This window comes from Sapajus apella, unplaced genomic scaffold (genome assembly GCF_009761245.1).
Source record: "Sapajus apella isolate SASKATOON/1434 unplaced genomic scaffold, GSC_monkey_1.0 scaffold14, whole genome shotgun sequence".
Classification (NCBI taxonomy): Eukaryota; Metazoa; Chordata; class Mammalia; order Primates; family Cebidae; genus Sapajus; species Sapajus apella.
This window is the reverse complement of record NW_022436954.1, coordinates 27,011,323-27,038,191: the sequence shown is the minus strand read 5'-3', so window position 1 is coordinate 27,038,191 and position 26,869 is coordinate 27,011,323. Positions and strand designations below refer to the sequence as shown.

Below are 26,869 nucleotides of genomic sequence, written 5' to 3'. Positions count from 1 at the left end.
TACATGTTGGTCAGGCTGGTCTCGAACTCCTGACCTCAGGTGATCTGCCTGCCTCGGCCTCTGAAAGTGATGGGATTATGGGCATCAGCCACCTCGCCTGGCCAGAGCATTGTAATGTTACCAAGAAGTGAAGCACTTGCTTGTAAGCACTAGATGAAATGAAAATAGTTAGAAGGGAATTGGGCCTTGGAATTATTTTGTATATCTCTCACCAATAGGCTTCTGAGGAACAGTCAGGCTCAGCCATAAAGGCTTCATTCTTTATATTTTGTCAGGGCTGGGATGGGCTGGGAGATACTATATTTCACTGCACTGACTTTAATAGGATAAGATGTTAGCTAATATGATAACAGCATGAGATGAGATTTAGGTGATCTCAGGGGCTTGTTGGGGAAAATGAAATTAGTCACTGAAGTGGCAGTCTAATTACATAACAATGGGATCAGCTGAAGGGGTGCATTACTTTCCCTAAAGCAGTGGACTTTGAAATTCCACCCTGTTCTCTTTTCAATTTCTAAAGGTTTTTCTGAAATTAAATGTACTATGTAATGCATCTTACTAAACTCGATTCTTCTGTTTGGCATAGGTGAAGGCGATATAAATAGATTTCACAGCTCAAAGGAAAAGACAGGTAAAGTTACTTAGAATCAGGCAATTAGGGGGGATATTACCTACTATATCCACAGATGAACATGGTAATATCCAATTTAAGAGATCTGAATTTGAATCCCAACTCAGCTAGCTTCTGGCTGTGTAAACCTCAACAAGTTTCTTCACCTCTCTGAATCTAGGCTTTCTCATCTGTGCAGAGTTCAAATGTTAAAAGGCTTAAGGGCTATCAGCCATATAACAGCTGACACCTGTTTATTTAGGACTACACTATTTCTGGAGGTCTCACATGCACTCAGAAAACAGCTGCAGCTGCTAACTGCCCCGTTCTCCACATCTGCTGGCTCTAAGGATCTCGGAGCTGCCTTAGAGCGATTGCTAACTACAATGGGAAGACAACGGCAATGCCAAGTGTGATGACCAGCCCCCAAGATGACTCAAAGTTTTGGGGTAATTTGTTATTGTTGGGGCTTAGAAAATGATACCCCAAAATGAAGGTGTCTGAAGCATGTTTCTCTCTGACCTCCCACTTTCCTGTCTCTGGCCCCTCATTCTCCCCCAAGGCTCGCCATAGAAACTAGAATCCTTCTTTCTCAAGGTGGGTCATAGACACGAGAGCTTCTTTTCTCCAAAGCCAGTCATAAAACTTAAAAGTATTACTCTAACTTTCCCCCAGATTTCTGTGTAAAAACTGGCCAAAAAGAAATTATCTGACTTACCTTGCTTGACTGTAGGTCATAAGACCCCCATTCCAGAGAAAGTCCTGCCCTGTTCCTAGAAGAAAGGAACGTTGCACAGAAAGGCCAAGAAGAATCTAGAGAGGCAGGCCCTGCTGTCTCCCCGCTCAGTCTGTTAGTGTTATCAGAAAGAGAGGGCTCTTGGATCTCGCGATATTAAGAATTCAGGGCGAGTCCCTGAAGTGAAAGCAAGTTTATTAAGAAAGTAAAGGAAAAAAAGAATGGCTACTCCATAGACAGGGCAGCCCTGAGGGCTGTGGGTTGCCCATTTTTATGATTATTTCTTGATTATATGCTAAACAAGGGGTGGATTATTCATGGCTCCCCTTTTTCGATCATATAGGGTAATTTCCTGACGATGCCATAGCATTTCTTTTTTTTTTTTTTGAGAGAGAGAGTTTTGCTCTTGTTGCCTGGGCTGGAGTGCAAGTGCATGATCTTGGCTCGATTGACTGCAACTTCTGCCTCCCTGGTTCAAGCGATTCTCCTCCCTCAGCCTCCCGAGTAGCAGGGTTACAGACATGTGCCACCATGCTTGGCTAATTCTGTAGCCATGGCATTTATAAGCTGTCATGGTGCTGGTGGGAGTTTAGCAATGAGGACTACCAGAGGTCACTCTCATTGCCATCTTGGTTTTGGTGGGTTTTAGCTGGTTTCTTTACTGCAATCTGTTTTGCCAGTAAGATCTTTATGACCTGTATCTTGTGCTGACCTCCTATCTAATCCTGTGACTTAGAATGTCTAACATCTAGGAACGCAGCGCAGTAGGTCTCAGTCTTATTTTACCTGGCCCCTATTCAGGATGGAGTTGCTCTGGTTCAAACGCCTCTGAAATTAGCATTAGATCATAGGCTTTTTTCTTCAATCATATTTCTACATAGTTGTTCATACTTCATTGAACCTAAGTATAAAAATAGTCTCCGTTGTATCTTTGGGTCTTCATTTTGAAGACTCTGGGTAATGTAAAACTTGTATTAAATAAATTTATATGTCTTTTCTCCTATTAATCTGCCTTTGTTCAGGTGATTTTTCAGGAAACCTGCTGAGGGTGAAGTTTCCCCTCTGTTCCCACATTTTGTAGCAATAGATAATGAACACGAATTTTATTAAAAAGAATAAAGTTTTATCATAACAAAAACCTAAAATGTTGGAGTGGTTTTGGAACCGAGGAGTAGGTAGAAGCTGGAAAGACTTCGAGGACAATGTTAGTGAAAGACTAGAGTCTTTGACTAGAGTCTTTGTTGGGCATGGTGGCTCACGCCTATAATCCCACCACTTTGAGGGACAGAGGCAGGCAGATAGCCTGAAGACAGGACCAACATCTTATAAATTTCTTGAAAGACCCTAAGTCAGAACCACTTAGCAAAGTCACTCCCAGAGTCCTGGCTCACAGAAACTATGTGAGATAATAAATGCTTATTGTTTTAAGCTGGTACATTTTGAGGTCATTTTCTGTTTTTTTTTGGTTTTGGTTTTGGTTTTTTCTTGAGATGAAGTTTCACTCTTGTTGCCCAGGCTGGAGTGCAATGGCACAATCTTGGCTTACCGCAACCTCCACCTCCTGAGTTCAAGCGATTCTCCTGCCTCAGCCTCCCGAGTAGCTGCGATTACAGGCATGTGCTACTATGCCTGGCTAATTATGTATTTTTAGTAGAGACGGAGTTTCTCCATGTTGGTCAGGCTGGTCTTGAACTCCCAACATTGTGAGGTCATTTTCTATGTAGTGAAGATTAATATAATAAGGGAGCTATTTGTGGACACTGCCAAATATACGAATTCTTGGGGAATCAGATGGTTTGGATTTCTGTGCAGAGGGTTACAGAGATCTGCCTCATTGAGTTTGCCACACCTTGTCACCAGAAATTTTTGAAGTCCCTTTTTAATAGTTTAAACTGGCCAGGTGTTGTGGTTCACACCTGTAATCCCAGCACTTTGGGAGAATGAGGCAGGTGGATTGCTTGAGTCCAAGAGTTCGAGACCAGCCTGGGCACCATGGCAAAACCCCATCTCTACTAAAAATACAAAAATTAGCCAGGCATGGTGTCACACACCTGTAATCCCAGCTACTTGGGAGGCTGAGGCAGGAGAATTGCTTGAACCTGGGAGGTGGAGGTTGCACTGAGCCAGGATCGTGCATTCCAGCCTGGGCAAAAGAGCAAGAAAGAAGTTTAATCTCTCTGCCTTTAAGACCCTCTTTCCACAGAGTGCTCAAAGAAGGATTGTAAAGTGTCAGATACTGAACTTCACAGTGTTATATTTTAACTTTCTGTCAGGTAACATTAAGAAGGAACAGTAATAACGATAATGATAACATGACTCCCCTTGCCCCCACCAGAGACCCTGAATACAAAATGTCCTTTTAAGATATTAAAAAGGCCAGGCCATGGCTCACACCTATAATCCCAGCACTTTGGGAGCCTGAGGTGGGATTGCTTGAGTCCAGGAGTTCAAGACCAGCATGGGCAACATAGTGAGACCCATGTCTCTACAAAAAAACACCAAAAAATGTAGTGGAGCTTGGTGGCTCATGCCTGTGGTCCCAGCTACTTGGGAGAATTGCTTGAGCAGAGCAGGTAGAGGTTGCAGTAAGCTGTGATCACGCCACTGCACTCCTGCATGGGCAACAAAGAGAGACCCTGTCTCAAAAAAAAAAAAAAAAAAAAAAAGGGACATTAAAAAATATTTTCATTGAAAAAAGACTTTCTAAATGTGAGAACATTATGTTTGTAAAGGCAAAGTTGTTTCCTTTAAAGCCTGGGGGGGAGGTCGGGAGTGAAGTAACCAAGCTAGGCACACTTCTCACTAGATACATTAATGTTGATGTTTGAGTTGACATTCGTTGAATTTTTTTTTCAGAATAGTACATCAATTCATGTTACAAAAGCAGACACAGAAATAATTTCCAGAGAGATGGGCCAGGGGAATACAGAAATGTGTATGGTATTGGAACAAAATAAACCTGATTTTTTTTTCAACATTCTATAGAATTGTTCTGAGGTTAGAAAGAAAGGTTTCTAAAAAATAAATATCTAACAAAAGCTGCACAATGATTAGGTATACATTATCCATGAGGACATTAAAAACTATTTTAAATGCTTTTTACCCCACCTCATCCTCTAGTATGTTTGAGGAAAGCATCTGGAAATTCTAGCTCAAAGTCATCTAAGGGAATCAGTGTAAAACAGACACCATTCCAATCCTCTTCATTCTTCTTGACCACACCTCAGCCTCTCCCTTGGCTAGATAAAAACATTCTTTTCCCTCTCTCAAATACAGTGCAAAACAAACTCTTCTGTGAATGAAGAGACATGGATATGGGGTAGAGATGGGGTCTTGCCAGGTGAAAATGCCCTATGTGAGTAAAATATGTTCCTTCAAAGGTGCACTGTGAGCACTAAATATACTTTGTGCCAAAAATAATGAAAGCTTAGTGAATACAGTACAGGAATCTTTACATTTAATACACAAAAACTACCCCCTGAGGCAGATGTTTACCATTCTTTTAACTTTACATATTTTTTAAAAAGTGGAAAACAGAATGATGAATTAACTTGTCCATGGTCACAAAAACTGATAGGTAGTGGCACCAGGATTTGGGGACCATCGGGCAGTGGATCTTCCAAAACTGGCTTTTAAAGAGCCACAACAAGATGTAGCCGGGTTCTTGGCACTATAGTATTGCTTTATAATCTACAGTTCCCTTCCTTTCTCTTAGAGCCCAAGAGGATCTAGAGGGACATCTTACATAAAGGAAAATGACTGCAATCTGGACCTTTCACTTGACAAATGATGCCTCTCCCCACTTCACTTCACCTGACAGCTCTGCCCAACCCAAGGCAGGCTCTCAGAAAATCGTACAGAGGTTACCACCCCAGAAGTTCTGAGATCCTAGGAGGCAGGAATGCAAACAGACAAAGCACAGTATTGCTTTGGATCGAAAATGTTTGTTTGCTCATTCTGACTCCGATTCCCCGAGCCTAGAACAAACACAGCCCTTCCGCACTCAGGAAATCCCAAGAGGCCAGGTTCAGTCTGGTAAACAACACTGTCCTGGCACATTGCAGAACGCTGGGGACTGTGACGGGCGGCGACAAATTGTCACAAGAACGACTGAAATGCACAGGGACACCAGCCTAGTGGCCTTGAAAAAGCAGGCCGACGCCTCCAGGAAGGGAATGGGGGAGGCGGAGCCCGATTCTCGCCCCGGGAAAGAGCAAGAGACTTCCCCTATTCTCCCTCTCCCCCCACCCTCCTCCAAGGCACGGTGAGATTTGGAGCGGCGGAGCTGAGCCCCGCGTGAAAAGCGGAAAAGGGTCATTGCCACTTTAAATGACTCAGGAAGTGAAAGCAGGCCGCCTGACGGGGAAAGGGAAAGTGGAACCGGGGCGGCGCGGGGGCCGGCAGCGGCCGCGATCTCGCCCGGGTAGCGGGAGGCCGAGCGGGCGGCGCGACGCGGGGGCCGACGGGGGCGCTGGGCCGCCGCGCCGGAAGTGGCCGGCGCGGCTGAGGAAGCGCAGGGACCCTGCGGAGCAGGCAGAGCCGGTGGGAAGGCTCTTTGCTGCTTCGCCCGGGCAGGGGCTGCAGCGGCCCCAGGTCCCGCTCCGAGACGCGACGCGGTCCAGGCGGGCGGCAACTTCCGAGGAAAGGAGCAGGGGCGGGAGGAGGAAGTGAGGAGGCCGCGCGGAGGGAAGGCGGCGAGCCCCGAGGCCCTGAGGCCTTGGCAGCGTCACTGCACCCACATGGCCTCCGGAGTGGGCGCGGCCATCGAGGAGCTGCCTCACGACGGCACGTGTGACGAGTGCGAGCCCGACGAGGCTCCGGGGGCCGAGGAAGTGTGCCGAGAATGCGGCTTCTGCTACTGCCGCCGCCACGCCGAGGCGCACAGGCAGAAGTTCCTCAGTCACCACCTGGCCGAATACATCCACGGCGCCGAGGCCTGGACCCCGCGGGCTGACAGGGAGGGGGCGGGGAAGGAAGAGGCGGAGGTCAAGGTGGAGCAGGAGAGGGAGCTAGAAAGCGAAGCAGGGGAAGGGAGCGGGTCGGAGGAAGGGAGCGAGTCGGAGGAAGAGAGCGAGTCAGAGGAAGAGAGTGAGGATGAGAGCGAGGAGGAGAGTGAAGAAGACAGCGAGGAAGAAATGGAGGATGAGCAAGAAAGCGAGGCTGAAGAAGACAACCAGGAAGAAGGGGAATCTGAAGCAGAGGGAGAAACTGAGGCAGAAAGTGAATTTGACCCAGAAATAGAAATGGAAGCAGAGAGAGTGGCCAAGAGGAAGTGTCCGGACCATGGGCTCGATTTGAGCACCTATTGCCAGGCAGACAGGCAGCTCATCTGTGTCCTGTGTCCAGTCATTGGAGCTCACCAGGGCCACCAACTTTCCACCCTAGACGAAGCCTTTGAAGAACTAAGAGTAAGTATTGGGCCTTCAGAGCATAAGCGTAGGGGTCAGGACACCTGGGTTTCAATTCAGGTGGCCTGGCTGTGACCACATTCGTTTTCATTATGTCCCCAAGAAGCTAGTCTTTCCATCTTTTTGGGAGTAGTTTTATTCACCCTTTTTGGTTGAACCCCTTTGAGAATCTGATGAAAGTTCTGGACTCTGATCTGAGAAAAAACATGCACATACAAAATCTGGTATACAGTTTCTAGAAAATTGCAAGTTTCTGGTCTGTGGATCCCAGGTAAAACATTTCTTGGGAGTTTTGGCCCCACTTAGGCCAATTTCCATAGCACCGCTATTGTTGAAACTGGTGCTTTGTGCTACGGCTCTTGATAAGGCAATCTTTTTGCCTACTTGAAAACATGGGAAATTTGATTTTGCCACATGAATCCAATCAGGTGATACTTCTGCATTGAAAAGAGTAACAAAATAGTTTTAGTAGTAACAATATGTGCCTGAGTCATTTTAGATTCTTCATGTTTGAAACTTCATAGGAAAGGAGGGTAAAAAGAGGAAGTCCAAATTGGGGTGGGAGTGGAAGTTCCCATGTCCTTTGTCTGGGTCTTTATCTGTCTTGGACCTTACTAGTCCCTCCTAAATATTTGGACACTTAGGAAATATTTGTTGAATGAATTTGCAGACGATGCGCCTTTTATTTATATTGCGGGTGTTTACTATCAGTGAGAGAAACTACTGGTGTTAATCGGGGAGGGGGGGAATTTTGAGTGGAGTGATCAATTCATTAAGAAATCTGTATTAGTGAACATGGTCATATTATGATGATTTTTGCTTCCCTGAGCGACCTTACGTAGCTGGCATTGGGATAACAAATACTTCAACAATGAAGCTCCTCTGTGTTAAGTTTTCCTTTTTTTAGTACCTATTCATAGTTGTAAAATGCACATTCAGAAAGTATGTAAAAACTTATGCACAATCTAACAAATAATTATAAAACAAGTATTGAGGTAGTCTCCTTCCAGATTAAGAAATAGAACAATTGAATTGAAGCAATACTGAAGCCTTTCCCCCATACCTTTTCCAATTATAACCATCTCTCTTCTGCATAAGTAAGAATAATCTTGACTTTTGTGACCCTTTCCTTGCTTACCTTTATGCTTTTACCTCATATGTATGCATTCCTAAACTTATTTGAACTTTACATCGTAGGTATCGTATTTTTATCATGCATTTTTCTGGGTTTTGCTTCATTTTCTCAACATTGTGTTTGTGAGAGTCATCCAGTGAGTGGCTGTAGTTTGTTCATTTTCATTACTATATTGAATTCCATGTTATGAATATACCGCAAATTACCTATTCTGTCATAGATGGACATTTGGTTTGTTCCCAGGTTTGGAAGCATCAGGTTATTACAAACAATGTCGGTGTAAATATTCTTGGTCAAGTCTCTTGGTGTACATTTACATACATTTCAGTGGAATATAAATGCAGGAGTGAAATTGCTGTGTCAGAGGCTATGCATATGTTCAGTAGTACTACATGTTGCCCACTACTTTCCAGAGTGGTTGTACCAGTTTGAATCACTATGAAGAGTATATGAGAGTTCCTGTTGCTTGGTATCTTCAACGCATGCTGTTACAGTGTTTTTAATTGTTGTCAGTCTTGTGGATATGTAATGGTATTTTATTTTGGTTTTAATTTTAAGTTACTCTTGACTTTGAGGATCTTTTGTATTTCCTCTGAAGTACCTAGTCAGGTCTTTTGCTCATTTTTCTACTGAGTTGTCCTTTTCTTATTACTTTATGTGAGTGTGTGTATACACACACACACACAAACTCTGTCACCCAGGCTGGAGTGCAGTGGCATGATCTCAGCTCACTATAACATCTGCCTTCCAGATTCAAATGATTCTCCTGCCTCAGACTTCTGAGTAGCTGGGATGACATGCACTTGCCACCATGCCCAGCTAATTTTTTTTTTTTGTGTGTGTATGTGTGTATGTATGTGTGTGTGTGTATATATATATATATATATATATATATATATATTTTTTTTTTTTTAGTAGAGACAGGGTTTTGCCATGTTGACTAGGCTGCTCTTGAACTCTTGACCTCAGTAGTACTACATGTTGCCAATTATTTTCCAGAGTGGTTGTACCAGTTTGTACAGTGTGATCCACACACCTCAGCCTCCCAAAGTGTTGGGATTACAGGCATTAGCCACCACACTCGGCTATATATTTGTCTGTGGTTTTGTTGTTGTTGTTGTTCTTTTTATATGGGTTGCAGATATATTCTATGTGGTTTTTCTTTTTAAAAAAGTTCTGCCTTGAATAGAATTTTAATGTGGTAAAATTCATTAATACTTTTCCTTGTGGTTAGTGCTTTTTGTGTTTTGTTCTTCTTAGTATTGATTTTTGTGTAGTAGAAGTAGGGGCTCAATTTAATTTTTTCCGCATACAGATAGCCAATTGCTACTGCTGTATTTATTGAAAAGCCCTCCCCTTTGTGCACTGATCTGTTGTGCCACCTGTCATATATCAAGTGCCCATAATGTGTATGAATGTGTTTCTTGGCTTTTCTGTTCTCTACCGTTGATCTGTTAGTATACCCCTGTATGAACAGCATGTTTTCTGAGTTACCATCCCCTTATAACATGTCTTAATATCTGGTAAAGCAGGCCCTTCCATCTTGTCCTACAAGAGTGTGTTGGCCACTTTTGACCCTTTAGATTTCTTAGACTCATGCCATTAAAAAGCCTGAATGAGTCTTTTTGGATATTGTATTAAATTTATAAGCAATATAGGGAGAATTAATATTATTACAACATGAAGTCTTCTGATCCATTTATTTAGGTCTTTTTTATTGCTTTGCAGTAAAAGTTTAATCTTTTTTTCCTGAAAGATTTTGCAGATCATTGTAAAATTTATTCCTAGATACTTCATAATTTTATAGCATTGTAGAAAATATGAGCCAGGCACCATGGTTCACACCTGTCCGCTATATGTAAGGCTGAGGTGGGAGGATTGCTTGAGTCTAGGAGTTTGAGGCTGCAGTGAGTTAATGATTCTTCCACTTCACTCCAGCCTGGTTGACAGAGCAAGACCCTGTCTCTAAAATACAAATAAATGATTTTAAGTCTTGTTTTCTAATTGTACATAGGAATATGATTAACTTTTATATATTGACTTTTTTGTAATCTATCAGCTAAATTTTCTTATATATCCTAATACTTTATCTGTAGATTTCTTCTACATACATGATTGTATTATGTGTGAAGAGAGATAGTTTTTGTTTGTTTCTTTTCAATCCTTATACCTATTATTTGTTTTTTCTTGCCTTACTGCATTGGATAGTACCCTGAGTTTTATGTTGAATGGATGTGATTGATGGGTATTCTGGCCTTGTTCCTAATCTAGCAATAACTGATAACATTGCACACATAAGTGACATGTTCTATGGTTTTTGAAAATAGATGTGTTTTATCAGTTTAAGAAAATTCTAGCTGGGTGTGGTGGCTCACGCCTGTAATCCCAGCACTTTGAGAAGCCAAGGCGGGTGGAATATGAGGTCAGGAGATTGAGACCATCCTGGCCAACATGGTGAAACCTCGTCTCCACTAAACATACAAAAATTAGCCAGGTATTGTGGCGCATGCCTGTAATCCCAGCTACTCGAGAAGCTGAGGCAGGAGAATCATTTGAACCAGGGAGTGGGAGATTGCAGTGATAGCACCACTGTGCTCCAGCCTGGTGACAGAGGGAGAGTCCATCTCAAAAAAAAAAAAAAAAAAAAAAAAGAAAAGAAAATTCTAGGCCTGATTTGCTATGTTTTTCTGATTTTTGATTGGTTACTTAATATCCAATGCATTTTTTGCATCTTTTGGGATGATCATATGATTTTCTCTTTTATTGTGTTATGATGATGAATTATATTAGTTGATTTACTTTTTAAAGTTAAATTTAAAAATCAGCGATATGTTCACATATCTCAAAAGCCTTTGCCCTTTTCACCTGATTCTTCCACCAGCTGTTGGCAACTACTTGTTTTTTTCTTAGAAACAGGCTCTTACTCTGTTGCCCAGGCTGGGATGCAGTGGTAGGAGCATAGCTCACTCTAATCTCAAATTCCTGGTTTTATGCGATCCTCCCACCTGAGCCTCCTCAGTAGCTAGGACTGCAGGTATGCACCGCCATGGCTGGCTAACTTTTTTTATTTTTTATTTTGTAGAGATTGGTGTCTTGCTATGTTGCCCAGGTTGGTCTTGAACTCCTAGCTTCAAGCAGTCCCTCCACCCTTGCCTCCTAAAGCTGTGGGATTACAAGTGTGAGCCACTGCACCTGGCCAGTAACCACTTTTATTAGTTTTTTGGTTACCTTTCAAGTGTTCCTTTTTACAAATATAGGTGTGTGCATATATATGGTCTTATTTTTATATCTTCGTATTGTTGTATTTTATAATTAAAGCAGAAAGGAAAGTATTTCTGAGATATCCTTAACCCAACTTGGTCATAATGGAGTAGACATGTTTTTGGATTTGACTTATTAATAATTTATGTAGCATTTTTCCCCATTTATATTTATAGGCTTCATAGTCTGAGGCAGAGTGTAGTGTTTCTTATATATTCTTTCTCTCTTTTAATGCTCTGGAACTATTTGTGAAAGATTGAAGTATTTCTTCTTGGAGTGATTGGTAGAACTGACTATGGAAGCCATCTATTCCTGGAGAGGGTGAAGGGGGAAGGGAGAGTTGGTTTATTATTGGTGTTTTGTTTTGCATTTTTGCTTGTTTTTGTTTTACATTTTTTAATTGGTAACCAACATTTTATTATTTTTAGTTTCCAACTTGTAAATTCAGGGTTACATGTGCAGGATGTGCAGGTTTGTTACACAGATAAATGAGTACCGTGCTGGTTTGCTGCACAGATCATCCCATCATTTAGGAATTAAGCCCAGCATCCATTAGCAATTCTTTCTGAGGCTCCCCCTCCTCCCACTCACTATCCACTGACAGTCCCCAATGTATGTTTTCCCTACCACATGTCCATGTGTTCCCATCGTTCAGCTCCTACTTTTAAGTGAGAACATGCAGCATTTGGTTTTCTGTTCCTGCATTAGTTTGCTGAGGATAATGGCTTCCAGCTCCATCCATGTCCCTGCAAAGGACGTGATTTCAATTCCTTTTTGTGGCTGCATAGTATTCCATGGCAAATGTACCACATTTTCTTTATCCAGTCTATTATTGTTGGGCATTTAGGTTGATTCCATGTCTTTGCTATTGTGAATAGTGCCACCGTGAACATACATGTACATGTATCTTTATAATAGAATGATCTATATTCCTTTGGGTATATACCCAGTAATGGGATTGCTGGGTATTATTGTTTTATGTAGTGTTTTTGACTGTGGACTCAATTTCTTTAATGGTCATAGGTATGCTTAGGTTGTCTACTTTTTCTTAGGTCAGTTTTGATAAGTTACTTTTTCTTAGGTCAGTTTTGATAAGTTACATTTTCTCAGACATTTGTCCATTTTGTCTAAATTTTCAAATGTGCCAGTATAAATTTGTGAATCATATTCTTTTATTTTTTCATTCTATAGCTGTCTTATCTATTCCTTTAAGAACTGTAGGCATATTGATTGATAATCTTCTCTGATAATTCTAGTATGTGAAGACTTTGTGGACTTCTTTCTGCTGCTGTTTTTATTTTATTTTTTCATGTTTCATGTTTTTATTTCTTTTTGTGATTGTTTCTGTGTAACTGTGAGCTTCTCATTGCCTTTAAAAATGTTTATGGGACTTTCCCAAATCTTGCATGAAGCTGCATCCTTCAAGAGGGAAATTGAGTTTGATTCTGCTAAGGCCTGAGAGTACAACTTGTTTAGAATCCCCTAAATTAATTAAATTAATTTAATGATAATAACTAAATTAATTTCTTGAAGTTTCTTGGACCAAACTTTCAGGAGGACCTTGCGCAAATCTTAGAGATTTTCTTTCTTATTTTACCCCCGCTCTGTTTTGTTTACCTCTCTACTGTCCCCTTTGGATGTTTGGATAGAGGCAAGCTTAGTTTGCCTTTACTCTGTGATTTTACTCCTTAGCAGGATGGAAAGGTGAGAGTGTCTCCAGGTTATATGGAAAGCATCCCCTTTATTAATTTAGTTAATTAGTTAGAGACGAAGTTTCACTCTTGTCTCCCAAGCTGGAGTGCAATGGCTCGATCTCGGCTCACTGCAAACTCCACCTCCCAGATTCAAGAAATTCTCCTGCCTCAGCCTCCTGAGAAACTGGGACTACAGGTGCCCACCACAATTCCCAGCTAATTTTTTGTATATTTAATAGAGATGGGGTTTCACCATGTTGGTCAGATTGGTCCTGAACTCCTGACTTCAGGTGATCCACCCGCCTCGGCCTCCCAATGTGCTGAGATTACAGGCATGAGCCACTGTGCCTGGCTGTAAAGGATTTCCTTTAAATGTTTGTTTTTTGGGGGGGGTTGTTTTTGAGATTTAATTTTATTCTTTTCTCCAGGCTGGAGTGCAGTGGCGCAATCTCGGCTCACTGCAACCTCCGCCTCCTGAGTTTAAGCAATTCTCCTGCCTCAGCCTCCCAAGTAGCAGGGACTACTGGCATATGCCACCGCACCCAGCTCATTTTTTGTAGTTTTAGCAGAGATGGGGTTTCACCATGTTGGCCAGGCTGGTCTCCAACCCTGACCTCAGATGATCTGCCTGCCTTGGCCTCCCAAAGTGCTGGGATTACAGGTGTGAGCCACCACACTTGGCTGTCCTTTAAATGTTTTACTTTGAGCATGCCATAGGCTTTGCTTTCTGTTATCCCATACTCCCCTCACACCTCACTTTCTACTAACCAAATGCACAGCCTAGTTTCTTGGGCTCAGTATATGTTCTCAGATCAAGAGCTGCTTCATGTACTCTGCTTATCCTAATGTTAGACCATTACTAACTGAACTATAGACTTTACTGAATGTCAGTAGTTTTTCCTCTGATGACTTCTGTACCACGATTCTATCTAGGACCTCACATTACATTTCCTTGTTTTGGATGATCTTGATAGTGTTGATTAGTGCTAGTCAAGTATTTTGTAGAATGTTCCTCAATTTGGATTTGTCTGGTTTTTTTTCTCATGATGAAACTGAGTTTTAAAGTTTTTGGAGAATATGATATTATTTTATGCTTTGTTTTTTACACTTAGTATGTCCTGGAAATCACTCCATAGATTTGCTTCATTCTTCATGTATAGCAGCTGGAAATACTCCATTGTGTGTCATTAAATTCTTACTTTAAGATACTGTGTTTTTCAACTCCAGGATGTCAATTTGGTTATTTTTTTAGAGATCTGTTTCTCTGGATCTTTTTGGGAATCATCCTTGATTGTATATTATATCATTCTGATTGTTGTCATGCATCACAGTTTTTCATTTAATGCCAGATGTTGTGTTTGAAGGAATTGTAGAGTCTGGAGTAATATTTTCTTTATTCTCCTCAGAAAGAGCTTGACATTTGCTCTGTTAGGCAGCTAGGGTGAGAAGCTGTTCATTTTGATTCAATAAAGATGTGAGCTTGATGGCACCTCTAGTTTCAGTTTTCTGGTTTCAAATGTTTTGAGTGAAATGTACATTTACTTATTGGCAAGAGAATATCTTGGAATAACTTGGAACAGTAAGAGTGGCTCAGTGGGATGATGGGCAAAAGAAGAGAATTGCTGTACTGCATTCATTCATTCAGCAAGTTTTTATTGAGCATCAGCTGAGCATATAGCAGTGAACAAAATGAAAGTCTGTACTTCTGTAAGAGCTTACATTCTATTGGAGGGAAGTAGAAAAGGACAAGTAAGCAAATAAACATGTAATAAGTGTTATATATGAAAAATGAAACATACGGGATTAGAGAGGGACAGGAATATCCTAGCTTTACCACTTTTTGACCTTATGCAAGTTATATTATAGTTTGGCCTTGTTTCCGTATTTCTAAAATGGGCATAATGTTAAGAAATAAAATCGAGCTTTCGTGAGAATGAAATGACTTTGTGGGTGATTAAGAGACTTTAACACGGCTTGACACTTTGTTGGTGCTCAATAAATGTTAGCTGTTCTATTTATTTATTTACTTATTGAGATGGCCTCTCATCCTGCCACCCAGGCTTGAGTGTAGTGGTGCAATCTTGGCGCACTGCAACCTCCGCCTCCCAGGTTCAAGTGATTTTCCTGCGTCAGCCTCCCAAGTAGCTGGGACTAAAGGTATGTGCCATCATGCCCGGCTAATTTTTGTATTTTTAGTAGACACAGCATTTCATCATATTGGCCAGGCTGGTCTTGAACTCCCAACCTTGTGATCCACCCTCCTTGGCCTCCCAAAGTGCTGGGATTACAGTCATGAGCCACCACGCCTGGTCTCTTTTTATTATTACTATAAAGAGGCTAATTATACAAGTTTAGAATGAGAGGAATTTGTACAGTTTATATTTTGATACCTCAGTGTTTAACCAGGCTGTGAATGGCTGGTATTGGCAGTAGAAGGCCAAGTTGTTGCCATGTCTGCTGACATTTAGAGGAAAAGCAAACTTCAGAGTAGGCCAGAATGAGCAGAAAAGCAGGGTGATCCTAAAGCGAGAGGGGTTTAGGCGTGGAGACAACCTGCTAGACCAAATGGACTTCAAGATTAAGGGGCAAGATCAGCACTTAGTCACTTGAAGGACTGTTCTTTCTTTTCTCCTGGACATTGCTGTTCTACAGTTTTGGTCTGCAGCGTTTGGTCTCCAGGGGATTTTATGGGTCCAAGTTTGAATTGAGCCTAGTCTTTAGCTTTATCATAGAAAAATAGTTATGCAGCCCAATTTATGACCTCTTACCTGAGTCATGACTTCTCATCTCAGATATGTGGGATTCTCTTACTCTGACCATAATTTCTGGTTAGGAAAATGGGTTATTGGATCTGACAAAGGAGCTTAATCTGGCTTATGGATTTATTCATATGAAAATTCTTACACTGTCAAGGGAATTTGCATTCAGAGCGACATTTAATGAATTTTTATGTTGAACAGTAAAAGTGCTTTAGATATACTCAGTAGTCTAGTAATTTTTAAAATTATTTTGAACACAACCTACAGCAGAGGAAATATATTTTATACTGTGACCTCCATTATACACACAGCCACCTACTACACATACCCCTTTAACTCAAATGGAACACCATTTACCTTACTACATATATGTTCTATTTCTCTTCTATTCTGTTTTTTAAAAAAAATTCTGGAGGCTCCCGCTAAAGTGATTTCATGGCACTCTAATGTGTCATGCCCTGTGGTTTGAAAACCACTTGTCTAGTTTACCCCAAGATCACCTGAAGAAAAGGTAGAGTCTTACAAAGTGGCAAAGGGAGAAGTGGTTGGCAGAATTCAGTAAGTATATAGCATCTGTGGAGTTCTTAACATGGCTTTTTAAAGACAGATCCTAAGGTTTTGAAGCCACACCCTTTGCTTTTAAGATGGGTATTTGCGGAGAATGTTTGGTTAAGTGATAAGAGGAACAACTGCATGGGGAGTCACTGAAGATGCATAGGTATCTGGGTGGATGGAAGGGTGTAGGTATATGCTCAGAAGAGCTGTAATTCCCGAGGGACTGCAGGTACGCCATAGTGTATCCTGTAGTGATCAGTGAATCTGGCTTTTCATTCAGCTCATAGAAGAAGCTCTTGTAGGGAGACAGAAGGTTGAAGGCTTGCTGTAATGTATCTATTTATATTTTTATATTTTTTATTCTCGCTGAAGAAATATAGGTCACCTTCTAATTAGAGTTTGTAGCACTGACACACATAGTAGTTCAACCAGTGTCTTATTTATTTGTACAGAATAAAACAAAAGCTAAGACCAAGGTAAAGTGTATGGTATGCTGTCATTAGTTGGAACCACCCCCTACATAATTCTGTAGAAAGTTTGTGTGAGGCCTGCAGTTCTGGGATTTCCAATCAAAATATACTTCCTTAACCTGTAAAAAGTCTTGGAAGTATACAGTGAACTAGACAGATAGGGCCCTAGCTTTTTGTAGTTTACTCTCTACAGTGGGAGAGAAATAGTAGAGTAGTTTTGGGTGGTGTTATGTGCTATGAAAACAATAAAGAATGAGTTATTGTGGCAGGATAGGTTACTTTTTGATAAGATATATTATGGAAGGCATCTCTGAGCCTATGATATTGGGTGGAGACCTGAATCCTGCAAGGATCTAGAGAAACTCACCTATTGTGTTACTATTTGATATTACTGTATAGAGTCCAGTGATTTTATTCATAGCGTAGACAGTTGGTTTGGTTTATACGAACAACTCCTCACAGAAGGGTTAGTTGGCTCTGTAATTGAGAGAATGACGAATGTGTTGTTAGCACAGATGAAAATACTACTCTATGGAGGGGATATGAGATTATGGGAGTCCCTTTTATGTTAGTTAGATTTTTCAGGGGATTTGACATTGGCAGTGATGGAGCTTCATTAAAGAACTAGAGTGCTTAGCCAGGGGTCTGAACAATCCACTCTTGAGAGAAAAGGTCCAGGCTTTCTCTGTCCTTTCTCCTCAAAGTCTAGTGCCCTCCTTTTCTCTTTCCCAACCTTTCAATCAAGATGAGTTCATAGGCATTTTATGCTATTAGGCCATTGATTTTTGGGGTAAGGTTTCTGATGCAGTAGGCTTATTCTTAGGCTCCACTGGAGATAATGGACTCTTGAGCCTCCATCACCATTGTCTTGACCACAGCCCTCAACATGGAGGTTGCCCTGCCTGCCTGTTCTTGACATACCCACCTTTTCCCTCACCTTTCATCTAACCCAAGTCTGAGAAGCCAGAGATTTCATCTGGTATCAGTGCCTAGTATGTATTCTGCTTGAGCTTATAATTCAGTCTGGGATAACCAGCTCAGTTTCATGCTTATATTCTTGTTTTAATATTCACAACTGGGGCTAAACTTGTTAGGTGGAAGGAAGGAACACCAGTACTCATGGACCTTTCAGAATAGGAGACATATTATAGACAATGGATGGAACAAAAGCTCTAGTCTTGATAGGGAGAGTAGAGATGAGAATCAGGTAAGAAACGCAGAAGGCTGGCTCTGGAAGAGTTGAATCCTGTGTGTGTATGGTTGGAGAGAGAGAATTTGTGTGTGTGTGTGTGTGTGTGTGTGTGTGTGTGTGTGTGTATGCATGCATGCATGTGTGCATATGTATGTATATTACTATGATAGCATCAAGCCAACATTGCATCAGGTTAAAAATCAGTATTGGTGGCTGGGCACGATGGCTCACGCCTATAATCCCAGCATTTTGTGAGGCCAAGGCAAATGGATCACAAGGTCAGGAGTTCCAGACCAGACTGACCAATATGAGGAAACCCTGTCTCTACTAAAATTAAAAAAAAAAAAATTTAAAAAAAGAAGAAAGAAAATAAAAATCAGTTTTGATGCTCTTTTTAGATGTCAGAAAACTGATCAAGAATGAAAAAACAAATCCAACCAATGAAACAAAATCTCCCAAATATACCGAAGGCTCAATCCACAATTTACAGCAAATAACCATATGGGCATTGACTTTGATGTATACTATAATGTGCTTGATTATTTTTGTTGAACATTTATTTATGTATTAAACCCACTTCAGATGGGTTTAGCTAGTTTTCAGCAAGGCAATAATTGGTTTTTAACGTCAATAAGGAGATTAGCAAATATATTCATTATAATATGCCCAAACTATAACATATAGCTAGCTTTCATTTTAGAGGCTGATATTTTATTTTTTTAAACTAATTTTATTCATCTGAATAATTTTGGAGCACTTATTATGGGGAGCTGTATGGTGGATACTGAGAAGAATAAGGAAAGTTTCCAACTTCGGGAAGCTTACGTCCTAATAGGAAAGATAGTCTTTTCACATACTTATTTGTATGTATTAGAGAAAAGGTACAAACAGTATGCTATGAAAGTGGAGAGAAAAGAGAAATTGATATCACTGGAGGGCATGGAGCCATGAGTAGATTCTTAGAGGAAGGAGTCTTTGAGGTAGGTCTTGAAAGATGGGTAGGGTGTTAATAGGTAGTTACGGGCTTTGAGGTATCCTCTGTGTTTCCGTAATAACAGCCTGTGAACATTTATTATAGCACTAAATACTGTGTACTGTATCATGTTATTTCTTTCCATGTCTTTCCCTGGTGAAATAACATTATTTAGAAGAGGCTGGAACTATATGTGATTCATCTTTGTATTCCCAGCACCTAGCACAGTGCCTGCTGGATAGTAGATGAACATGAAATATGTGGTAAATATGTGATAGGAAGTATAATCTTGTCTAGTTCCAAGGCATTAATGAAGAACTGAGAGAATATTACATAATTGTTAAGTATTTACATTGGGATTAAATTTGACTGCATCTAAAATAATGAAATAATTTGGAAACATCCAAAATAACCCCTCCCACATGATGTTTATTTCTCTGTCACATGAAAGAACGTTAGGTGTAGGCAGTCGTTGGTGTGGAGGAACCATGAAGTTACCAGAAATCTAGGCTTTTTTCAGCTCCCTTCTGACGTCCTTACTGTGTCATGGACCAAGATGACTGCTGGAGGTCCAGGTAGTATTTCCTAGTTCCAGAATGACAGACAAAGAAAAATGAAGGGCACACCCCTCTATTTTAAGGGAACCCTCAAGAAGTTGTACACATTGCTGCTTAGGTTTCATTGGCCAGAACTCAATTCCTTGGCCTTATCTAGTTGCAAGGAAGGCTGGGAAACAGTCATTTCTCTGGGCTTCTCTTACTAAGGAAAAATGGGAGAAAAATATTGAAGGACCAAACAGTGTTTGACCCAGTTGGCTTTGCAATCTGTTTTTGAGTCTTAGCTCTTCCATTTACTAGCTGTATAATGTTGGGTAATTCATTCAGCCTCTCTGAGTCTTGGTTTCTTCTTCTATAACATAAGCTAAGTATTGTTTCTCCTTATTGAGTTATCATGAGGAACAAACAAGATCATAGATGTAAGGAGTTTAGCACAGTGCCTGGAATATAATAAGCCCTCAGCAATTGGTTGCTATTATTACTGTTATAAAGTCATCTAAGGTTCTATTCTGAGTTCCATTCCAGACAAGTTAGTCTGGCAGCAGTAGAAGTTCTGGACACCAAGTTTCTTGGGTGCAAACTGTTCATCCCCCTCTTCATCTGTTCCTTCTGCCTGCTCTAATCTGGTGGGTAGATAGGCTGGAGAAAAACTTGTCTTTAGAGAAGAGGCTTCTGTATATTTCAGTGTCCTGCTGGTGCCTTATGCACTAGCTAACCAAAACACAGCTGGTAGGTCTAATTTTAGGTTCACAAGTCTTGCTGGTTGTCCTCTTTATATTCTGTTTTACATTCTGAACTATGGGAAGTTTTTATAGAAGCAGAGGGGAGGTGGGGACGATATACTCTTTTCTTTCTGGTTAGAAAATAGCCTTCATTTTCTTTCTAGTAGGCAGTCATGGGGAGAGATGTAAGGTTAAGTTTATATAGGCACCCCTACTATTTTCCTCTCTGAATTTTTGAGTGTGTGCAAATCCTGGCAGGCTATAACCTGTGTTGATTGGTAGACTCTGACTTCATGTTTATAAATAATGAGAGTGCTAATCTTTGGCTGAGGTTATAAAACCAAGAGAGTCTAGAAGCTTTTGTCTGTTGAATTTTGAGACTGTTTCCTGAGATGAAAAAAATAACAAATAGCTATCATTTATTGAGTGGTTTGTGGCCAGGTGCTTTTCATGTATTGTTTCATTTGATCCTCAGTAAAATTCTACAATAAGCTGTGTTGTTATGTTTCCCATTTTATATATGAGGAAACTCAAAAGGAGTTTGGTTTTGCTGAAGGTTACTTAGCTAGCAAGTGTAAGGACTAGGATTTGAATCCAGGCCTGACAAAGTACATATTCTTTCCATCCTTCCATTTTTGCTTCTACCAATTTGATTACTTCCTCTCATATTTAAGCTAAGTTGTACTCACACATTATCCTTATGTTTATTTTCTGTATGATGGTATTTAATAGATGAATACTTTCCATATATCCTAAAACTATTTTTCCCTTCTCTTTGGCTTTCTTTCTATATATTGTATATAATTTTCATTAGTAACAGATTGTTTTTTATTTTGTTCAATTCAGCACTTCTCTAGATCAATACCTGATACTTAGTAGTCACTCAGTCTATTGTTATTTAATTAATAACAATACCAGAAATGATAACATTTATTGAGAACTTAGCTTGTACTGCTTTTTTACTATAAACTTTGTGCATATTTTTTAATATTTACCACAATTATTTGAGGTAAATAATTGTGGTATAGTATTTATTAAGATACGTTTATATGTTATTCAAAGTTAGTGGCATGATTTTTTTTCTTTTGGTCTATTTATTAATTCAATATATATTTATTGAGGCTTAAAATTTGCCAGTTGGAGTATTTTGGGCAGTAGGGAACCTAACAAGGAACAACTCTAAGTCATGGAATTTAGAATCTATGAGCAAAACAGACAGTAAGCAAGTTAAATAATAAGTAATATTTTAAATAATAAGTGCTATGAATAAACAAACTGGAGAAGCAGATAGGGAGTGACTGGGATGTGGGAATGAGAGGGAAGCTTTTTAAGGATCTGAGAAGGACTTTTTGAAATAGTAACCTGGGTGTAGTTAGAGCCAGTGATGAGAAGATCTAGGGGCATAGTGGTTCAGCTGGAGGGAATAGCAAGTGTAAAGGCTCTGAGATGGAACAAGTTTATTGAGGGGATTAAATGAATGGCTGGAGTGTAGTCAGTAGGGGTGAGGTGGGGGTTGAGAAGTAGATGAGGTCAGTTTACCAGGTAGCCTGTGCTAAAGATTTTGAGTTTTATTCTAAGTTGTCATAGACTGTTTAAGCAAGGGAGAAAATGATCTGATTTTTGTTCTTTTTTTTGAAATGGAGTCTTGTTCTGCCGCCCAGGTTGGAGTGCAGTGGTGCGACCTCCGCTCACTGCAACCTCCGCCTCCCGGGTTCAGGCGATTCTCCTGGTTCAGCCTCCTGAGTAGCTGGAACTACAGGCACACACCACCATCCTCAGCTAATTTTTGTAGTTTTAGTAGAGATGGGGTTTCACCTTATTGGCCAGGCTGGTCTCAAACTCCTGACCTCCTGATCTACCTGTCTTGGCCTCCCAAAGTGCCAGGGTTACAGGTGTGAGCCACTGTGCCTAGCCTGATTTATGTTTTTAAAACTTCTCTTTCATTTCTATGTGGAGAATGTGCTGTAGGGTAGCAAGAGTGGGAGCAGTATTGCTGCTTGTACTAGGTTGCGAATAGTGGACATGGTGAAGAATACATGCCAACTGGATATGGCATATATTTTAGAGTTAGGCCTAATAAGACTTGCTGATGGATTTTTTTTTCAGAGCCAAGAATGACTTTGTGTCTGAACAACTAAAAGGGATGGCTTAGCATAGGAGTGGGTTTGGAGTTAGAAAAAGAAGTAATGTTAAAGGAGATGGTAAAAATTTTCGTATGTGGGATGGTGATACTAAAATTTAATTTCATTTCTTTTTGACAAAACTTTGCTTTCTGATTTGATTGCTTAGGAGGACTTCTCTCCTCTCCTCTCTCCTCTCTTTTCCTCTCTCCTCTCCCCTCTCCCCTCTCCCTTAGACAGAGTCTTACTTGGTTGCTCAGGGTAGAGCAACCTCCTGGGTTCAGGTGATTCTCACGTCTCAGCCACCCAGGTAGCTGGGAATACAGGCATGCAGCACCACACCCAGCTTATTTTTGTATTTTTAGTAGAGATGGGGTTTCTCCATGTTGGCCAGGCTGGTCTTGAACTCCTGGCCTCAAATGATCTAACCGCTTTGGCCTCCCAAAGTTCTGGGATTACTGGTATGAGCCACCGTGCCTGGCCAAGGAGGACTTCTGTATTCCATCTTCTGATCCTTTTCCACTATTTCTCCCTGGCAAGACCTTCTGGTAAAAATGACCAAGTTGGTTTGATTTTTATTATTTTTTTTTAGAAGAATGATACCAACAAAAGCCAATGGAATGTGGGGGCAAACACCCCAAAACAGCCAGTATTCTTTCTGAATTTAGTGTCTTCTGATTGATTCTTTGTATTAATAAAATTCAATATTCAGGAGCCAGTGTAGGATATCTTTGTGGCTTATATTTACATTTTTGCTGGCATGTGACTTTTCTTTTGAGTGCCTAGCTGGTTATTGGCATTAGACTAGACTGATTTCCATGAAAGTACAGAGACCACTTGTCAAGGAATACTTCTTCCTATTCTTATGCCACTTTTACCTGCCGTATTCTACTTTTGCTTCTACCCTTTGCCCATTGTTAAGGCATGTGTACATTAGAGTGAAATGCTATTTCTATGTTTAGGGGTAAATGGATATGAATCTATCAGGTAATATGTGCTCCTTTGAAGAAAGGCACCCCGAAACACATGGGTTTTCATGGTGTTCAAACACAAGGAACCTTAGAGTTAGAAAACTTTTATTAGAGTTGCTTCCAGGGATAGCAACTTCAAATATCTACCAGAAAGGTGCTGTAAACAAGAGAAGCAAGCCAAGATAACTGGCAAACTTGAGAGAGCTTACTTTGCCTAAAGTGAGTAGTTGCTGTTCAGCTTCGGCCAATTTCTGCTGTGTGGGAATGGGAGCCCATTACAATCATACCCTTAGGATTTACAAAAGAAGCTAGAAATATTTATTGTTATGTTGTATCTCCTTATTTTTAAATGCTAGCAACTAACTTAAAATTCTTAGTAGATTGTGTGGGACAGCACTCTAAAAGCCAAAGAAAATAGTTCTGTAGGCTGCAGGCTGTGGATGTATAGCTTTTGATCTGGTCCATCTTTCTCATTTACAAATGGAAAAACAGAAACCTAGCGACATAAAATGACTTTCCCAAGCTCACACAGCAGTTACTGGCAGTACTAGTAGTAAAACCTGCGTTTCCTTTCTCTTCGTGCAATGCTCTTTGCGTTTGGAATGTTGTTTTTGAGGTTGTGAGAAAAGCTAATGTGATATACAGCCCAAATTTTAAATTGTTTTGAGGAGTTCAGAGCCCCTGAAATCCATACATGAATATTAAGTAAAGAATCTTCTCTTGGCCCTGCTGGTTCATATGTTTGCAGTGTCAAAGGAAAAGGCCCCAGTATTTACACTTAGGCAAACTCATGGGAAGAAGCGCTGGGAGCAGGAGACCTTGGCCCTCTTGGTTAACTTCTACTTCTCTCCTTCCCTGCCTGCCTTTTTTTTTTTTTTTTTTTTTTTTTGTATGCTAAATCTTAATTATGCAATTAATAGGAATGTATTTAACTCTAAAATTCTTCTATCCCAAGTATTAGTTTCTGACGTACATTAACAAATTTAATTTAAAAGCAATAATTGATTTTCTAATACTTTACATATTTTCTATATCACTCATAGAAAATAATCGTTTTTTAAAATGTATTTGTTACATGTACCATTTTGCAAGGTTTTTCTTTTTTAATTCAACATTATGTCATGCCTTGTAGCCAGGTACATACAGACTACCTTATTCTTTTTATTTGCTATGTCATATTCCACAGCATGTTAATTCCATGGCTTGCTTAGTAACCCACTATTGATGAATCCAAGGGGTGTTTACAGATTTTTTGTATTACAAACAATGCTACAATAAATACTTCTGTACGTATCCATGACTCAGATTTGAGTCTTTCTCAGAGGAAAGGAGAAGTAGATTGGTAGGCATGTGATTTCAGAGTGGCAGTAATTTTACATATCCAACAACATGTGGAAGTCTCCAATTTCCCCAGGGCCTAACACTTGCTGTTACGAGATTGACATTTTTTTCAGGCTGATGGGTAAGAAATGATCTTTTAATTATGAGTGAGTTTGAGCATCTTTTGCATGTCCTGATGTGTTTGCATTTCACATTTCTAGTATGTTTATTTGAGACAGGGTCTCGTTTATCTGTTCATGTTTTGGGGGGGATTTATTTCGGGTTTATTTGGCTTTTTCTTACTGATCCATAGAAATTCCTTATGTGTTTTTTGTATATTCTTGATACCAGTGTCTTCGATTATATATGTTATAAGTCTTTTTCATTTAGATCTTTCTGATCCTGGTTTTGTCATTGACCATCTCTCATTTTGGGGCCATTGTTTGTCTTCCACAGTGCCATTTTTGTCTATTGTGAAGTGAGAATACACTACCTTTCAGTTATTGTGTTATTGTGAAATGCCAGTGAAAGAGTATAAGCTCTCTGATTTTTTGATTCATTTGATTTTCACCAGCCATTTTTCTCAGCTGTAAAGTGAGAATACACTGCTTTTTAGGGTTATTGTGAAATGCCAATGAAAGAGCATAAGAAAGTGCTTTGGAGACTAAAGAATACCTTCACATGTACACCGTTGTGTCCTTTCTTTGGTTTTATTATGATTCATTCCTAGAAACTGGCTTTTGTGAAGCATCCTAGGCTTCTACAGATTAATCAAATTCTGAGTGGTGGGTGTCACAATGTAGCACTTGTCTCTTTTTATTCTACACCTTCTTAGGGGAGGAACAAGGTATGTAAACAAGATATGCTCCCATTGAACTCCTGTGTTCTTGGAATGCATTGGGTGGGATGGAGGTAGAGAAGTACGGATAGCAGGAGAATCCTGCTAATTTGCTAGTCATGGTGTGCGCCACAAGGATTGATAATCATTTTTACTATGGAACCGAATGTCTGTAAGGTTAGAATTGGCTGGCCTTTTGTTATTGTCCTGGTTCATTTCTCAATTAGAACTCAGAATTCAGAGGCAGCTCTTCTGTTCCACTAGCTGTTCTGTTCACTAGTTCCCTAACAAGGGAACATATGAGGGTATAATCTTTTGTCTGGCTATCTTTTGACTATTGGCTGTCCTCAACAACCAACCAAAACATGGTACTATTCTATGGTTTGGGGATACTCAGACTCAGATACCACCACCCTTAAACGCAAACAACCCCATGCACTAGACCTGTCTCCCATCCTTTTTTTTTTTTTTTTTTTGAGATGGAGTCTTGCTCTGTCACCCAGTCTGGAGGGCAGCAGCACGTTCTTGGCTCACTGCAGCCTCTGCCTCCTGGGCTCAAGTGATTCTCCTGCCTCAGTAATTGGGCTATGTCCCATGCTTTTGAAGACGCCTCCTGTAACCATGACTGTGCACGTCCATACCACTCTTCAAGTACCTAGCTACCTAAGAATTACCTGGTAAAATGGCCTGAGCTTGCTTGCAGGGCGGGCAGAGCCTCTTCCTGAGCCCATCTGCCTGAAGATGGACCAGCCTCTGACACGTGTATCCCTAGGTCCCACATATGTATCAGGGGTGACCAAGAGGGGTACTCTCAGCTTGGACATGCTAGCTTGAACACCTGTGCATAAGGCTCCATGGGGTGCAGGAAGGGACTGGAATGTGGGGAAAGTGGTGGGAGTGGATTGGGGCCAGAGTCCTTCATTTGGACTCTTGCCCCAGCTCCGCAGCTGTCAGGGTCAGGTCTGCCCAGAGGAGCCTCTTCCTTCTGACCAGCTGCTTATTTTATGGTTTTTAAAAAAGCCTTTGGGAAAGGTTTTCTTCACCACTCATTTAGAGACTGAGTATGGCAGGCTCACCGTAGAGCCCAGTTAATCTTTGTGAATAATTCACAGAGAGTGAGTTGGGGAGATGGAACAGGTGAGTTTCCTTAAGGGAGGCTCTTTTAGGGTTGCTCTCCTCTGTCTTTTCCCTGGTTAGGCGATGCTGCTGGTGCTTTGTAAAAAGGAGGAAGGAATCTGTTGACACACTGAATTTTTATGAAAGGAGACTAGGGTTCCCTTATGCGTTTACACGAGGCACATCTGCCTGCAGACAGGCTGTCTGCTGCTTAGGCATTCCTTCGTTGTCGTTTTATTCTTTTCTGAAGGTTTTAAGGCACAATTTGTGCATTCCTTTCTGTTCTCTAGAGCCGGGGTAAAGTCATAATATATCAGGGCTCTTGCCGAAGAGCTTAAAATGGGCGCTGGCAGCTGGGATGTGGGGAAAGAGAGCTTTCCAGGGACAAGTGACCTGCTTGTTCAGCCAATGAGAAGCAGGTTAGAGGAATGA

The 26,869-nt window shown here is 40.7% G+C and overlaps 1 protein-coding gene across 1 annotated transcript in view; it reads left to right on the top strand.

The window, feature by feature from the left end:
- The first annotated feature begins 5,667 nt into the window (after positions 1-5,667).
- The window catches only part of TRIM44 (tripartite motif containing 44), a 128,740-nt gene continuing 107,538 nt past the window's right edge, over positions 5,668-26,869 (top strand). The window contains exon 1 of the mRNA XM_032283557.1: positions 5,668-6,754. Coding sequence (XP_032139448.1) covers positions 6,086-6,754 — 669 coding nt within the window. The 5' untranslated portion in view covers positions 5,668-6,085. The remainder of the gene's footprint in view (positions 6,755-26,869) is intronic.